This window comes from Mustelus asterias, chromosome 9, assembly GCF_964213995.1.
Source record: "Mustelus asterias chromosome 9, sMusAst1.hap1.1, whole genome shotgun sequence".
Classification (NCBI taxonomy): Eukaryota; Metazoa; Chordata; class Chondrichthyes; order Carcharhiniformes; family Triakidae; genus Mustelus; species Mustelus asterias.
This window is the reverse complement of record NC_135809.1, coordinates 97,854,747-97,871,451: the sequence shown is the minus strand read 5'-3', so window position 1 is coordinate 97,871,451 and position 16,705 is coordinate 97,854,747. Positions and strand designations below refer to the sequence as shown.

Sequence of the window (16,705 nt, the reverse complement as noted above, 5' to 3'; positions counted from 1 at the left end):
AAATCTGAATTGTATTCTCCTGTGGAGATAATGGAAGCTGATTATCGACAGAGTTATATCCCAGACGTGTTTGTGCTTTCCCCTTTCAGGAATATACAAGACAATGGGTTATAAAGGAATTGCCACTCTGATCTTTATGCTGGTCTGGTGTTCTAATTCCACCCTGTTAGTATATGCTGTCCAGATCACAGCCAAAGAACATCCTAGGTACCCTTATGGTGGCAGTTAAAATCTCTATCTCTCCGATTGCTAGAAACAAGTCAAATCAGCAAAGCCACTGGTAAAAATGATGCAGGACAACTCCTTTCAGGCAAACAAGAATCTCCAAACCAACTGCTAAATTGTTGAAAATGTTACTTGAATCAGCCAACTTAACAGCCGCAACATTTCACCATCTACTCCTCATGGACAAGCCAAAGACTGATTAATGTATCTTTTTTTCAAACTTTTAATTTTGGACTCCTCTTTTCTAATCTGTGTGAACATGTGTTGTATTTTATTATTTCCCACGCAGGTTTTAGTAACTAATAAACTTGCTCTTTCTTTAACTCAAGAAAGTCTAGTTAAATTGGCTGCTCTTAAAACACAAATACATCTTGACTGGGAGAAGCTATCCACAAGGGAAGGGATCCTTTTCTAAATTAACCTTGTTGCGACCAATCGGGGGAATGAATAAAGATGGGAAGCCGGCCCATCCCTCCTTATCCAGGAGCATAACAATTTGGGGGTATCTCATCCAAAATCATAACAAATTGAGGACCTTGCCTAGGGATTGGCCGTAACAGTATAGACTCCATTCGCTGTTCCCTTTAAGTTATATGGCGGACTCCGGCAACACTGAACGGCAACAGTGGGTCTTGACCGGTCCACAATCCTTGCTCTTCCTGTCTTCAGCTCTGTCGTTTGTAACTGTATAACACACAATAACACAATCTTTCCTCCATTCTCAGACAGCTGCTTCAACACCAGGATATGTTTCTGAACTATCAAATAGGAAGTTGATCCATTCATGGAGAGCTTTGCTTGTTTCCATTTATACATAAATTATATGTGTTCTGAACTGCCTGCCATCAGACAGACTGGAATACCACCACAGCAATTAGCTTTCTGTTTACTGTTTTGCTTCTTAGGAACGTAGGAACATAGAGGCACGAGTAGGATATTCAGCCCATTGAGCCTGCTCTACCATTCAATATGATAATGGTTCATTGTTCACTTCAGTGCCCTTTCCCACACTATCGCAATATCCCTTTGTCATTTGTATTTATAGATCTGTCAATTGTTGCTTGAAACATACTCAATGGCTGAACTCCCACAGTCCTCTGGGTTAGAGAATTCCAAAGGTTTGCAGTCCTTGGAGTAAAAAAAGTCTCCTTATTTTAGTCCCAAATGGCTTCCCCCTTATTTTGAAGTTGTATCTCCTGGTTCCAGTCTCCACAACCAAGGGAAATATCTTGCCAACATCTATCCTATGTATCTCTTTAAGTATGTTGTAGGTTTCAATGAGATCACTTCTAATTCTTCAAAACTCAGGCCCAGTTTCCCAATCTTTCTTCACAGGACAGCTCCGTCACCCTGAAAACAAGCCCGGTGAACCTTTGTTGAACTCCCACTATGGTAATAATATCATTCCTAAGGTAAGGGGACCAAAACATGTACACACAGTAGTCCAGGTAGTCCATCAAAACTTTGCCACTCCTGTACACAAATCCTATTGCAATAAATGCTAACATACCATTAGCCTTTCTGATTGCTTGCTGTACCTGCATACTCACTTTCAGTGACTTATTGACGAAGACACCAAAGTCAATTTATACATCTACACTTTCTAATCTCTTACCATTTAAGAAATACTTAGCACATTGTCCTACCAAAGTAGACAACATTTCATTTTTCCATGTCATACACACGCCATCATATTACAAATGTAAATCTGGCAATCAATTTGCATGCAGTACCATCCTGTGATCAGCAAAGGAATGACCAGATAATCCGTTTTCTGAGTGATTAATCGAATCAGTCAGGACAACATGTAGATGCCCTACTCTGCTTCAGATTGTGTCATTCACCTGAGGTGGCAGATTAGACTACAATTGAACGTTGTACTTGAAAAATCTCACCTCGTATAATGAACTGAAACACCAGCCTGATAATGTAATCAAATTCATAGACGTGTTTGAAAAAATAACGTTCTGACTCAGGGCACAGAATGTTACCAACTGAGCCATAGTGACACAAAAATAACTTGAAGATCAACCGTGAAAGAGATTAAATTTTACTAGTGCAAATTGGCAGCAACACCTGCTGACAGAAGAGGTTCCATCACATTATCAAATGACACTGTGACCAACATATTCTAATCCAGTAAACCAGGTCTAACAGAGAAAACAGAGTGAGCTGGTTTTGTGTTACTTGTGTACCAGTAAGCATTTTCTTCACATTTTCCAAGAAGTTGCATTTAGTCTAGTTAAGCTGAAATTGTGTGTGGCCCATTCTGTGCAGTCAATCAATGTAAATACATTTATCTACGTACTGTCAACAGACACTCAAACATTTTTGACTTAGTGGTTTTAAAAAAAGAAAGGCACTTTCTCACCTTTTCACAGGAATCATTCCAACATCTGAAAGAAACAAAAACATGATGAACGGTTCCTGAATGATCACCAGTAATGACTTCTTAAAGCACTTAAAAGGACATATTAGAACTAATAGAATATTCAGGACTCAATTCTCCAAACTCTTCAGATGGTCTGGTGAATGGGATGTCAGCCAGAAATCTGCATTCCTGAAGGGCGTGAAGGCTCTCGGGATTCACCCAACCCACCTCGCCATCCCCAATTGGGTTCCCACCCAGCGCAATTCGCATCCCGATAATTATGCAAATACTTTCATCTCCATGTCATTAATGGGACTGAACCCAGATGCAGCTGCCACATGATAGTCACCCACCCTCGCTACCAGAAGTCCTGCAGGTGTAGCTTGGAGTTACTCTTGAAAAGTGGGGATCTGGTAGCAAGGCATCTGAGGGGGAGCTAGGAGGGAAGTGGTCATTTTTAAACATTTTGTCTTGCTTGGGGGGACATGCATGTGGTGAACCACTGTAGTTGTCTGTTTATGTGATAGTTTATGTGATATGCCTGGACACGCCCCTGCTGCCTCAATCCGGGGCTCCGCCCTCCTCGGGGTATAAAGGTGGCTGCTCTCCGCCCCTTTTGCCTTAGTTCGAATTAGCTATCGGTTCGGGTGTGCTCCAGTTCTTTGTTAATAAAAGCCTGTTGTGTCGCAACAACGAGTCTTTGCGTAATCAATGGTACATCAATTTTATTAACAAAAAATTTGGGATGGAGCAACTCCTGAAACCTGACAAATTGGACTTGGATCCGCAGGCTGTTGGGGCCTCAAACTCTTTTGATCACTGGCTCCGCTGTTTTGAGACCTTCATCGCCTCCTCCTCCTCCATCGTCGTAACAGACATCGACAAACTACACGTGCTCCACGCCCGCGTCAGCGCTCACGTCTTCGCGCTGATCCGAGACGCGGAAACTTACCAGGAGGCAATCGATCTCCTCAAGAGCCAGTACAACCGGCAGCTGAATGAGGTCTATGCCAGACATCTGCTGGCTACTCGCAGGCAGCAGCCCGGGGAATCGACTGAACAATTCCTGCGCAAACTGCGTGCTCTCGACAGAGCCTGCAACTGCAAGGCCGTTTCAGCCGCCCAAAACGCCGACGCCTTGATCAGAGATGCCTTTGTTGCGGGAATCAGGTCAACCTATATCTGGCAGCGTCTGCTGGAACAGGATGGGCTGGACCTGAAGAAAACTGTGGAGCTTGCCGGCTCGCTGGAGGTGGCTTTCCGGAACCTCGAGGCCTACACCCCCCGACCACGAGGGCGCACCGTGGACACCGCGACCGCAGCCATCTCTGTACCTGGGAGGGCCGCAAACCTACGCCACGCCCTGTCCCAACACTGAACTGACCACTGCGGCAGTCTCCGGAGGCCCGAGGTGCTACTTCTGTGGCCTGGAGAAGCACCCACGACGACGCTGCCCGGCGAAAGACACGATCTGCTCTGGCTGCAGTAAGAAGGGTCATTACCTGAAAGTTTGCAGGACAAAATCAGCCCCCAGGCCCAGCAGTGCCGCGTGCGATCCGCGGGAGGCACTGTCTTCGACATCATCGGCCGTGTGCAATCCGCGGGTGCCGCCATTTTGGACGCCATCAGCCGCATGCAACCCACGGAGGCCGCCATCAGCCACGTGCGACCCACAGGAGCCACCATCTTGGGTGACGTCAGCCGAGTCACGGGGGCCGCCATTTTGGGAACCGTCCACCGCATCGCCTAATCCGACAGTGGCCTCGGTCGCGTTGGACCAGTCCAGGCCTCACCAACTCGCCTGGTCAATGATGGACATCAAGGTAAATGACCCCACTACTAACTGCTTATTTGACAGTGGGAGTACGGAGAGTTTTATCCACCCTAACACGGTGAGGCGCTACACACTGCCAGTACTGCCAATGCAGCAATCAATCTCCATGGCTTCGACGTCCCGGTCGGTGAATGTCCTCGGCTACTGTGTAGCAACTCTGACTGTACGGGGCACGGTGTACGAGAAGTGCAGGCTTCTCGTGCTGCCACAGCTCTGCGCTGCCGTACTACTGGGGCTAGATATCATGTGTCACCTTGGGAACGTCACCATGGTGTATAATGGGCCTTTTCCCCCAATCTCCGTCCAAAATCCACAGCTATCAGACCAGCCACCGCGCACCACCTGTGATCTCTCGATCCTTAAAGTCGCCCCTCCCGCGCTCCTTGAACACCTCACCCCCGACTGCAAGCCCATGGCCACCAAAAGCAGATGGTACAGCGCTGCAGATAGAGCATTTATCAAGTCCGAGGTGCGACACCTCCTGGGGGAGGGGATCATTGAGGCCAGTACCAGTCCCTGGAGAGCCCACGTGGTGGTTGTTAAGACTGGGGAGAAACTTCACATGGTTATTGACTACAGTCAGACCATCAACCAATACACGCAGCTGGACGCGTATCCCCTTCCCCTCATCTCTGACATGGTCAGATTGCACAATATCAGGTGTTCTCCACCATTGATTTGAAGTCTGCATACCACCAGCTCCCTATCCGCCTGGAAGACCACCAATACACTGCCTTCGAGGCGGATGGCCGTCTCTATCACTTCCTTGGGGTCCCCTTCGGCATCACCAACAGGGTCTCAGTTTTCCAATGTGAGATGGACCGAATGGTGGACCAGAACGGGCTGCGGGCCACCTTCCCGTACCTGGATAACGTCACCATCTGTGGCCATGATCAGCAGGACCACGACGCCAACCTCCAAAAATTCCTCCACACTGTGGCACTCCTCAACCTGACCTATAATAAGGAGAAGTGCCTGTTCCGCACGCGCCGCCTCGCAATCCTTGGTTGTGTTGTGGTGAACAGGGTCATCAACCCCGATCCCAACTGCATGCGTCCCCTCCTGGAACTTCCCCTCCCCACCACCCTCAAAGCACTGAGGAGATGCCTGGGCTTCTTCTCATACTACGCCCACTGGGTCCCCAATTATGCGGACAAAGCCCGTCCACTCATCAAATCCGCATCTTTTCCCCTAGCGGCAGAGGCTCGGCTGGCCTTTGACCGCATCAAAGCGGATATCGCGAAGGCCACGATGCATGCTGTAGACGAATCCACCCCATTCCAGGTGGAGAGCGATGCATCTGACTTTGCCCTAGCCACCACTCTTAACCAGGCGGGCAGACCCGTGGCCTTCTTCTCCCGCAACCTCCAGGGCCCTGAAATTTGACACTCCTCTGTCGAAAAAGAGGCACAAGCCATCGTGGAGGCGGTGCGGAACTGGCGCCACTACTTAGCTGGTGTCTGACAACTTGATCAGAGATGCCTTTGTCGCGATGTCTGACGAAGGAGCAGCGCTCCGAAAGCTAGTGGCGTTTGCTACCAAATAAACCTGTTGGACTTTAACCTGGTGTAGTTAGACTCCTTACTGTGTTTACCCCAGTCCAACGCCGACATTTCCACAACATAGAAAGACTTAACATGGGACATGGAACAGTACCATCCACAGTGTGATGTAAAGGAGCACATGATCCTATTCTCGAGGGCAGTTTAGGGGCAAACATGGTAGCAGCTCCTGGCTTAGACTTAACTTGTATATATGTATATAGTTACAAGTAGTTAATAGGCACTTACTGTTCAACTCTACAAGACTCAGAGCCTCTTCATGAGACCTACTGATGCATACACAGGCCCAGAAATTCCTCAGGGTGGCAATCAGCAATGGATTGTTATTACGTAGCGACTTATGTTCACTTGAAATCTAAAGTGCCTGTCTCACCCAACCTCCCTAACTGAGGCAGCATGAGATTGAAGCAGTTCAGGGGTTCCAGCAGCGAAGTGTAAAAGGAACTGAGCAAAGGAGAACGATCTAGCTGCTATAAAGCAGGTGAGTTTAAAGGAACTACTGAAAAGGAGAAGGTACGTTTCGAAGATGAGTGAAGGGGATGTGGGGGTGGTTTCAGACATCTGCGGGGTGGTGGTGAAGTGTAGATGGGGGGTGGGCGGTGTCGGGTCAGGGTCTGGTTTGTCCGGTTTGGTCAGGCTGAGTCAGGGATCGGTATTTGGCTGGGGGTGGAATTTGGGTCGGGGTGGAGTGGGAGGGCAAAGGTCATGAGGTTTAAGGTTGAGCCCGATCAGATCAAGGGGGAAGGGATTCGGTTCAGCTTTGGTGCTTGGTTGGGAAGGAGGGAGCGAGGATGGGGCGGTGTCTTATGCAGGGCTTGGTCTGGGTCTTTATAATAGTTACACTGAAGTTAGAAGTGTTTTTCTTCTTTCTAAGTCTTTCACAGTAGCTAGGAGTGTAAAACTGACAGAAGCATCCACAGTTTGTGATTTAAATCACTTTGTCAGTTGGTTCATAGCCCAACGCAATTGTGCAGGGGAGGTTAGCTATTCTGGACGATATGCTGGGTACCCTTCTGTGTGAGCTTCCAAGAGGGATTCCCCAGAACATCTTTGGGATACCCCCAAATCCTCTGCTGGGGAGCCAGGAAGTTGTGGCCCATCTTTGTGGTTTAAAAATTTGCAGCAGCTTTAAGACAATAGATTAGAAATTGTTAACTCAAATCAAAATCTAGCAGGTGGGGAGGGAGCATTTAGTGAGAAAATACATAAGATAGAATGGGTAGAACAGTGTGAAGTTTACATTCGCCCCTACTGGATAACATGTGATAACAGCAGTTAACTTTGGGGCTATTCAACAATGATAGTGACCTAATAGCATGTTGGTTGGATTTCGTAAGATACTGCAACAACTATCAGAGTGACTCATAACCTCAGAGAAGTCTTGGAAGAAATTTAAAACCTTGAAGATTATAACAGCAGCATTCCAAGCTGATGAAAAGCACCATAAATGATGGCGCAGAAGGGAATCACAGGAGAAAAGCTCCAAAGTAGGATTAGAAGCAGAAGGCAGAAATCAAACTCCACACTGTAGCAGAAGACTCCATCAATACCCTAAGAGTGCAGAGTCAGAAAACCTACAGGGTGATCTAAAAAATCTGATGTTCTTGGCCAGATCATGTTTACAAATGCCTTCAAGCCAGCAGCTGTCAGACTTGCTGTTTTAATTTGCACCACTAACAGCCAGAGTTGAAATCTGAACACATGGCAGCCGAGCTCTCTCCGATTGAAAAAATAATCGGCAGCTTAATAGCTCCAGCAAAAGGCAGCAATCAATGGCATGGTGACACAGTGGTCAGCACCGCTACCTCACAGCGCATGGACCCGGAATCAATTCTGGCCTTGGGTGACTGTCTGTGTGAAGTTTGCATGTTCTCCCCGTGTCTGCGTGGGTTTTCTCTGGGTGCTCAGGTTTCCATCCACACTCCAAAGATGTGCAGGTTAGGTCGGGGGATTAGCAGGGTAAATACATGGGGTTACGAGGATAGGGCCTGGTAGGATTGCTGTGGGCACAGGCTCGATGGGCTGAATGGCCTCCTTCTGCACTGTAGGGATTCTTTGGTTCTATGAATGGTTTCATGACCCAAAAATATTTAGATACTGCAGGGAAGACCAAAAATGGTCACTCCAGGGATCCACTTTTAAAAACTTGTGACTGCCATTACTGTAGGAGCCCACCAAAATCAACAAGCACAGGAAGCCTCATTGAGAAGAAGTGTACAGCAGTGCCAGCTTGGATTTCTGAATAGTGTTTAAAGCCACACACACTTTTGATTTTAAATGACCACAGATCAAAAATCTACCTTCCCAGACAATCTTGGATTCAGGTAAGGGTCAAATCTAATGCAGTATTGGGCATCCTGGAGAAGAAAATGTTTAAATAACTGGAGTACATCAGGTCTATGTTGGAAATCAGAAGAAGCTCAAATTAATACGTTTTTATACTTGTTTGGTGACCTTGCTGATGAAGTACTCCTAATGCAACGTATTGATGAATTCTCAACCAGCTTTGATGAAATATCAAAAGCTTTTGAAAAATACTTTAACCTCTAAGTTGTGGAGTGTACAAAGCTTAAAAAGAGGGATAGAGAAACCCCAGTAAGGCTACAAAAGAGGAAAAGAAAATTCCCAAGCCAATCAATGGAGCCAGAGAGGCCGAATATTCCGGCGGTCTGAAAAATAAATCTTTTTTTTAAATCCCGAAGTGTTACATGAACTGCAACAGCAGGTGGCAGTGCTGAGCCACCTGACAATGATTGAAGGCAAAATAGTAGTGTTCCAAATTGCAGGCGGATTAAGAAAAGTTGGAAGCAAGATCAGAAAATATAACTTTGGAGCAAATGACCAAGGAACAAGAAGGAAAAACATAGAATACTTCAAACCTACAAATAACCATTGAGTTATTGAAAAATAAAATGGCTGAAATGGAAATCAAGAACCTAGAATAGGAAGAGAAAGTAGAAGTTTGCATAAAAGAGTGTGAATAGCCTCAGAACAAATGGGCAGGAGTAATTACAGAATTTGAGTTTGAAGGATAAAATAGAGGAATTATGCTTTGCCAAGGAAAAAACTAATCAATACAAAAAGCAGCTATCACATAGGAAAGATGAGATTAAAAACCTGTTGATAAAATGAGATAAGGAAATCCTAAAACATACAAATTAAGAACAGGAGTAGACTACTTGGCCCCTTGCGCTTGCTCCACCATTCAGTAAGATCATTCTAAATCTAATTTTAACCACAACTTCACACTTCTGCCTACCCCAATAACCTTTCACCCCATTGATATCTACTCTTGCCTTAAAGATATTCAAACACTCTACCTCAGCCAACGTTTGATGTGGAGATGACGGCATTGGACTGGGGTGGGCACCAGCAAGAAGCCTCACAACACCAGGTTAAAGTCCAATAAGTTTATTTGGTATCACAAGCTTTCGGAGCGCTGCTCCTTCACCACCTGACATGAATCACCCAAATGATAACCTTGCGGAAACAAATGCAACAAAGGTAGATCTTCAATTCAAACTTGATAAACTTTAAGAATCAAAAGTTGGCATTGTGGAGAATGCCTGAAACAGGAGGAAGAATTGCTGATACATCAGAAAGGTTGCTTTAAAGCAGAATTAACAACAAGATCTGGTGAAATTCTTTAACTTTAGTCCAGTCTGAACAACATAAAGGATGCAGTGCGCAATATGAAAGAGCAAATCTAGACTTTGAAAGCAGATAAGGAAAATTCTACAAAACGGATTGAAGATCTATGCTGGAATTTTACTTGGGCCTGGAATCGGGGTGGGTGAGGCCCGCAGAACGGTATTCTCCGTTGGCGTCGGATGGGATCTTATGAGCCTCAAGCAGGCGAGGCGATAAAATTCCGGCACGAATGTCTGAACTGAAAGGGTGTAAGGAGCAGTCAGTAACCATGGAGGAAACATTCTGAAAAGAAACAAATGACCAGGTGAAGTTGTTAAACTTATATAAAGTTCAAGAGATAACTCGGCTGCAAAGGCAACTTAACTTCTCAGAGCAGTTACTGAGATGAATGAAAAGATTCATAAACTTGAAAAGCAACTGGAAAATGAAACAGGAATCAAGTTTTTGGCTGAAGTATTTGTGAAACAAGTGGGAATGAAGATTTCATTCTTGAAATGTAGACTTCCACATGCATCACAGCAAACTGTATGTAGACGAGAAACTGAAAGAGCACAATAGATGAGTTGCAAATGAATTCTCCCCATAAAGAATGGGATAAACCAATGACCATCGATAACATCAGATGGGGAGTTGAGAAGGAAATTCAACTCCAAAGAATGAAAAAAGAGAATTAAGATCAACCAACCAAATGCCTGGTTAACCATATCCAAAATAATCTCCTATTGATCAACATTAACCCAGTACAACAGTCTACCATTTCTCCAACTGTTGTAAAGACAAGATCTGGAAGAATTATAAAACTTGCAGACTGCCTGAACGTGTAAACACAACTGGCTGCATGGAGGGGTCGGGGATGTGGGGTGAAATGGGGTGGTGGGTATAGTGCAAGACTATGACATAGAAAGGATTAATGTGGGACTGGAAACAGTACCACACATAGTGTGACTTAAACGTACGCTTGACCCCAATCTAGAGGGCAGTCTTGTACTGGACAGAGACATGTGTAGAGGCAAGTATAGTTACAAATAGTTAATAAATACTTACTGTCGAATCATTCAAGAATCAAAACTTCTTCATGAGACCTCCCCAACTACGCATAAAATCTTACAAAAGTAAGATTGGCATAATCCCTCAACAATGATAACCAACCAAATTTTAAAAAAACACTCAGCAGAATTTTTTTTCAGGTGAGAAATGCTGCCAGCTACACAGCTGGCTTTTCTCGCCATATTGTGCGGCACTTAGATGAAATAAAATCTGGAAGCATGGCCCATGCCATTCCATTGGCGGGGTGAGGCTGGAAAAGGCTGGCAATATCAGGAATCCCAAGACTGGGTGTTCTATAAGGGTGCCCCGATTTCTAATAAAAAAAGATGGATGCCCTCCCCCACACATGGAAAGCCCCCACAAACACATGGGCAACCCTCCATTCCCACCCACCACCACGGACACAGGGAACCCCTTCCCACAGACATGGGAAGGCCTCCCCCCCGGACCTCCTTAGAATGGGCCCCTCATCAGTGCCAGGGGGCAGGGGCAGTGCCAAGGCAATGACAGGGTGCAGCGGCAGGGTGCCATGGGAAGTGCCAGGCCACCAGGAGGCAGCACCAGGATGGCATGGGGCAGTGCCAGGGGCAATGGTTACTGCCCAGGCATGTCCCTCTCCCTCTGGGGGTTGTACATACTTGAGCAACCCCAGTGGGTTCCCTTTACCCGTTTCCCATTTTTAAAAACCTGTTGCAAACCTCACTGATGGCCATCCCAATGTGGGGGAGGGGACGGACCTCTTTAATGATATTGTGATTTATATAAATTAGGTGCCCGACTTTTCTAGGCAGGAACCTCATTACATCAATGGAGGCGTCGAGGACAATTGTGCCATGAGATCTCACCAGCGAGATTCTCGCTCTTGAGTCTTATGGGATTTTACACCTGCGTTGCCATAATAGTGCAGAATAAATTTATTAGCTTTGTATATGGATGTATAATTGCAAAATCATCAGGAGCTGATATTTAAAACATTTGATTAGCAATCGTACATATTACAGAAGATCTGATTTAGTACCAGGAAGTAATTGAATCAGCCAGATTATAGGAGTTTACACACTTACGTCTGACTTTCAGAGACACAGTCTTTTTAGTGCGGATAAGGTTTATCACTTCCTCGTGGGTGCAAGATACTATTGAGTAACCATTTATCCGAACAATCTCATCTCCAAGCTGAAAAACAGATTGAAAGGAAATTGGAGTATTAAGTCGGAACAACACTTACCGTTTTTACATGTATAATGTCCTAAATGTTTTGGAGTTGCTGGCCTAAATTCTGTAATCCTAAGTAATCACTTATTTTTCTTGCAGGTATTTGGGTCATTGTGCAATATGATTCATCCCTCCTCATTTTGCCCTTTTTACACACTAAGAATTTTTTGCTTTTCCTGCTGTCACAGCTGATTGCACCTGAACCGTGCAGACCAGGAAGGTTCCAGGTTGCATCACTGGTCTGTTCATGCTCAAATGTTTTGTGTAAAGTAAGTTGAATTTTGAAAGCGAAAGGGCTTTTTTTGTGAGAAACAAGATAGAAAAAGAACATATGAGTGGAGAGGAAAAGGAAAATAAGTTGATGGTGGGGGCACCTCTTTTTCACTGCAGGTGAGAGATGGGCGAATTGATGTCTCTATGCTAAGGATGAGTTGAGTGAAAGTGGAACAAGATGGTGGCAGGGTATAGTGGCTGAGTAGGTGACCCACCCAAAGGGGGAAGAGGGTTGTGGTAGTGATAAGAATGAAGAGGTGATGAGAAAGGGAGGAGCCCATGTGAACGTGAAAAGAGTGGGTTATGTGATGAATGGGAGGACACAGTGGAAGAAGCTGGGGATGGAACTGCTGTTTCTGCAACCACATTCCAAGTACAGATTACAGCAAAGGGTAGCTTCCACCTCGACAAAAGAAAAAGACAAAGAATCAGAAGCAGACAAAAGAGTCAGGGAAAGAAAGATAGAATGGAAAAGGAGAGAGAGATAAAAGCAGGCGGCGAGAAGAGAAAAACACCAACACACAAAACCAACAGCGACAGCTAGAGAGAGAGGGAGAGAGGCATCGGCCCTGATTTTACTGTACGTCTGCCCCGATTTGGGAGCTGGTGAGGCTTGCAGAACGGCATTCTCTATTGGCCTCGGGCACGATCAAACGAGCCTCTGGCGGGTGTGCCGGTAAAATTCCGGCCATCATGTCCTTTCATCGACATATGCAATACACCAGGACAAATAATAAAATGGTTCAATTTCATATAGCCACACACATATATGAAGGAGAAGATAAAATTAATGGGACACTTAAATTATAAGATAATTGAATATTCATTGTTGGTTTAACTATTCATCAAAGTGAAATATAAATAGAAATAATAAAACTGGGAAATACGAGCTTGCAACTAATAACTAGGAATGAGTTCAGAGTCATATTTGGCCACTGCAATTATGCATGCTAAGCTCGACTATTTTTAAAATCTGCTTTCACTGCTTGCTTGCTACGTCAACCTGTGAATCCTCGACTGTTGCGACAAAAGGAAATGTACTTTTAAAGGCTTTTAACGATTTTATTCTGTTTAGCCTCATACACTTAAGCTGCCACGCGCTTTGCTAACTAATTAATTTTATCTTCAATCAAATTTATCTGGGAAAGACAAATTAATCTACACCCTTTTATATCCCCAAGAAGTCTGAAGGAATGTTACAACTAACTAGTTACCGTATCTTGAATTGGAATCACTGCCATTGTGCAAGTAATCATGACAGCCAAGTTCCCCTCAGCAAAGTTCCATGAACAGCAAATGAACAAATAGCCAGATTAATCTCTTCAAGTGGCATTGGTAAGGGAAAAATATTGGCTACCGGACTGGAAGAATTCTGTGGACCAAGAATAGGTGTATGGTATTAGGTCACAGATTAATCATGACCTCATTAAATGGTGGAACAGGTTAAATGGTCTTCTCTTGGTCACGTTTTCCTATTCCCCTTTGTCTCTATAATCATTTGTGGGACCAATTGCTAGATTTTAATATGCTTTGCATGAAACATAATTTCCCGATTTAACCGTGAAATATCCTAATTCTGATTTAAGAAATTTGCCATCTTCTTCTGCATTCCCCACGAGAGGTAATAGTTTATAGTACTGACCCAATCAAACTGCTTCACCATTTTAAACACCTCACGTAGATCACCTCTCAACCTTCTAAATTCAAGGAAAGACAACCTGTCTTCATAATTTAACCCTTTAAACCCTGGTATAATTCTAGTGAATTTGTACCCTTCCAAAACCAATCTTTCCTGATGTTCATTAACTTCATAATCTATCAATACAAGTCAGCTCACATGTGGGTGCCAGACACTTTGTTGTTGAACTATATACAATCGTCAACAATAGTTCATCTCAGAATTTGTGGCAACGGTCAAAGTTCAATTGGCTTCTTGGCATTAAACATTACCTCCCTGTCAGAACTATTTCAATAAGACCATCAACTAGAATTGCGAACACTGTGCTAAATAACGAGAGAAAAGAGAAGAAATTTTAAAAGTCCTTGCATCTTACGTAAAAACTGCAAATACAGAAAGAGAACGAAATAAAAGATTATTTTACAATTTAAATGATTGGGAATGGGTTTGTAAGGAAGGAGATACACAAATACTTACAGAATCAGGACAAAATATTGTAAAGGATTAGGTAAATAGTATCACAAATATATCTACGACATTATCACTTTGGTATCTGAGATGGGTGAACCAGTATAATATTGAAGTTGCAGACATAATAAATATCAAAAACACTCTAATTTCCAACGTGCATTAGGAATGCCACAGAAGATCCATTATATAATAAATGTATAAACACGTTTTCAAACTAAACCTTCACTCTTTTATTAGACACTAAGTGAATTAGGGATGAGAGAATAAGTGGAAAAGTGGAGTCGAAAGAAACATAGAACAGTATAGCACAGAACAGGCCCTTCGGCCCACGATGTTGTGCCGAGCTTTATCTGAAACCAAGATCAAGCTATCCCACTCCCTATCATCCTGGTGTGCTCCATGTGCCTATCCAATAACCGCTTAAATGTTCCTAAAGTGTCTGACTCCACTATCACTGCAGGCAGTCCATTCCACACCCCAACCACTCTCTGCGTAAAGAACCTACCTCTGATATCCTTCCTATATCTCCCACCACGAACCCTATAGTTATGCCCCCTTGTAATAGCTCCATCCACCCGAGGAGGATGTTCATTAACAAGATCAGCTATGATCATTTTGAATGGCAGAGCAGTCTTTGAGAGACAATATGGCCTGTTCCTATTTTGTATTTTCTTACATTCGAATTACATAATTTGAATAAAGCACCATTAAAGTAGAGAAAAAAAGGCACCCCATTACTTCCAATTCATATCAGGATTTTCTAACAGTAATTTACCTCCAGTTGTGCATATTCACAACAATAGACCACTTGACCTTGAAGGGATAGACCAGAATGTACACTGCAAAGTAACACACTAGCCCACAATTTGCTTTGATAATAATGGGAAGGTTGGTACTCTATTAAACCGAGGAAAAAAGACTATGTGCTGGGGGCACTAAAGACTGTGGCAGCTGCCACAGAGGCGCAGTGGGGAAAAGACAATGTCTGAGACCTTTCAGCCATAGTGAACTGAGGGGAGGGGAAATGTATAAAACTCTATCAGAAAGTATGACTCACATTAAATTGATGCAATAACAGACATCATTAGTACTGCCCCTTCCCCCACCTCCGGCTCTCCCCTACTCTCACCCCCAGCTCCATCCTATAAGCTCAGTCTGTAAAAATGTGCACTGCAGCAGTTAGGGGCAGGACTGTTGGAGGGAAACTTGCAGTTGCAGGTTTGGAAGGTGCTGTCACAGTGTTGCCAATTTGCTGCAGAGATAGTGTGTTGCTGAGGCCCTATTCTGAGCTTTATTCGGCAGAGGTGTGCCCTAAATCGAGATGACAGTGTATCCTTGCACAGGCAGGGGTAAATCAAAAAGTCTTGCAGGGTAGACTATGATAACTCATGGTTGGTTTCAGAGGGCATTTGCAGCATCATAACAGAAGGTGTTGCAACATTGCTGTCTTGCTTGAATGTATACAACAATACAAATAAAGAACATGGGAAAAAATGCAAAAGGGGAAAATGCACCAAAACTGAAAGGTTTCCTATTAAAGTCTCACTGGCATTGTTTCCTCCCATTTCTGATTTTTTTTATTTTAGAAAGATTGCTGTCAAATAAATTTCCATGTGTGAGGAAGGTTAGGTAGCTGTGCCATCTAGTGGAAAAACGATGCCTAACAATATGAACCTCCAGGTTGTGTAATTTGGGATACACAACTGGAGCAGTAGTTCTTGAACATTTCTGAGTGGAGATCTTATGAGCCCCTATTCTAGCTTGTAAAAAATTTCAATTAACCAAAGGAAAATAGCACAACACTGCAGACAATAGTAAATTTACTATCAGTGTGAAGCAGCAAATATTGGTAAGTCAAAGCATCAAATTTACCAACAAATACATTTCTGTTAACCACTTTCTCTGATCTCTATATCAGGTTTAAATTGATGAAACCATATCAGGGACTCCCTAAACACAAGGAACAGTCTTTCACTAATCACTCTATCAAACACATTCAGAATTCTATTAAATATCTATTGTCTTCCCTGCTCTCATAAAAATACTTCCAGTATTTCATGTCTCCTCTTTCCATCCTGATATCATCCTGGTCAAACTGCACTGTATGCCATTGATGTTCATTCTATAATGAAACACCCAAAGTTTAATGCAGTACTCTAATTATGGTCTAAGTTGCACTGGCAATTCAGCAATTAAGCATTTGAATTCCTAGGTCTTTCTATTTTTCCACATCTTTCAGCGACTATTCTTATCATTTGTTTTTCCTTTCAGAATGTATTACCTCACGTTTATCTACAGTCAGTCACAGTAGCATAGTGATTATGTTACTGAGCTGCTAAACCAGAATCCTGGCCTAATAATTCACAGACATGGCTTCAAAT

At 43.8% G+C, this 16,705-nt stretch overlaps 1 protein-coding gene across 2 annotated transcripts in view; it reads right to left on the bottom strand.

Annotated features, from left to right (window-relative positions):
• Positions 1-16,705, bottom strand: part of ush1c (Usher syndrome 1C) — a 227,822-nt gene that overhangs the window by 152,840 nt on the left and 58,277 nt on the right. For both annotated transcript variants that reach the window (XM_078220626.1, XM_078220627.1), the window contains exons 5-6: positions 11,755-11,863; positions 2,597-2,621 (exon numbers count right to left, since the gene is read on the bottom strand). In XM_078220626.1, the coding sequence (XP_078076752.1) occupies positions 2,597-2,621; positions 11,755-11,863 (134 nt within the window). The remainder of the gene's footprint in view (positions 1-2,596; positions 2,622-11,754; positions 11,864-16,705) is intronic.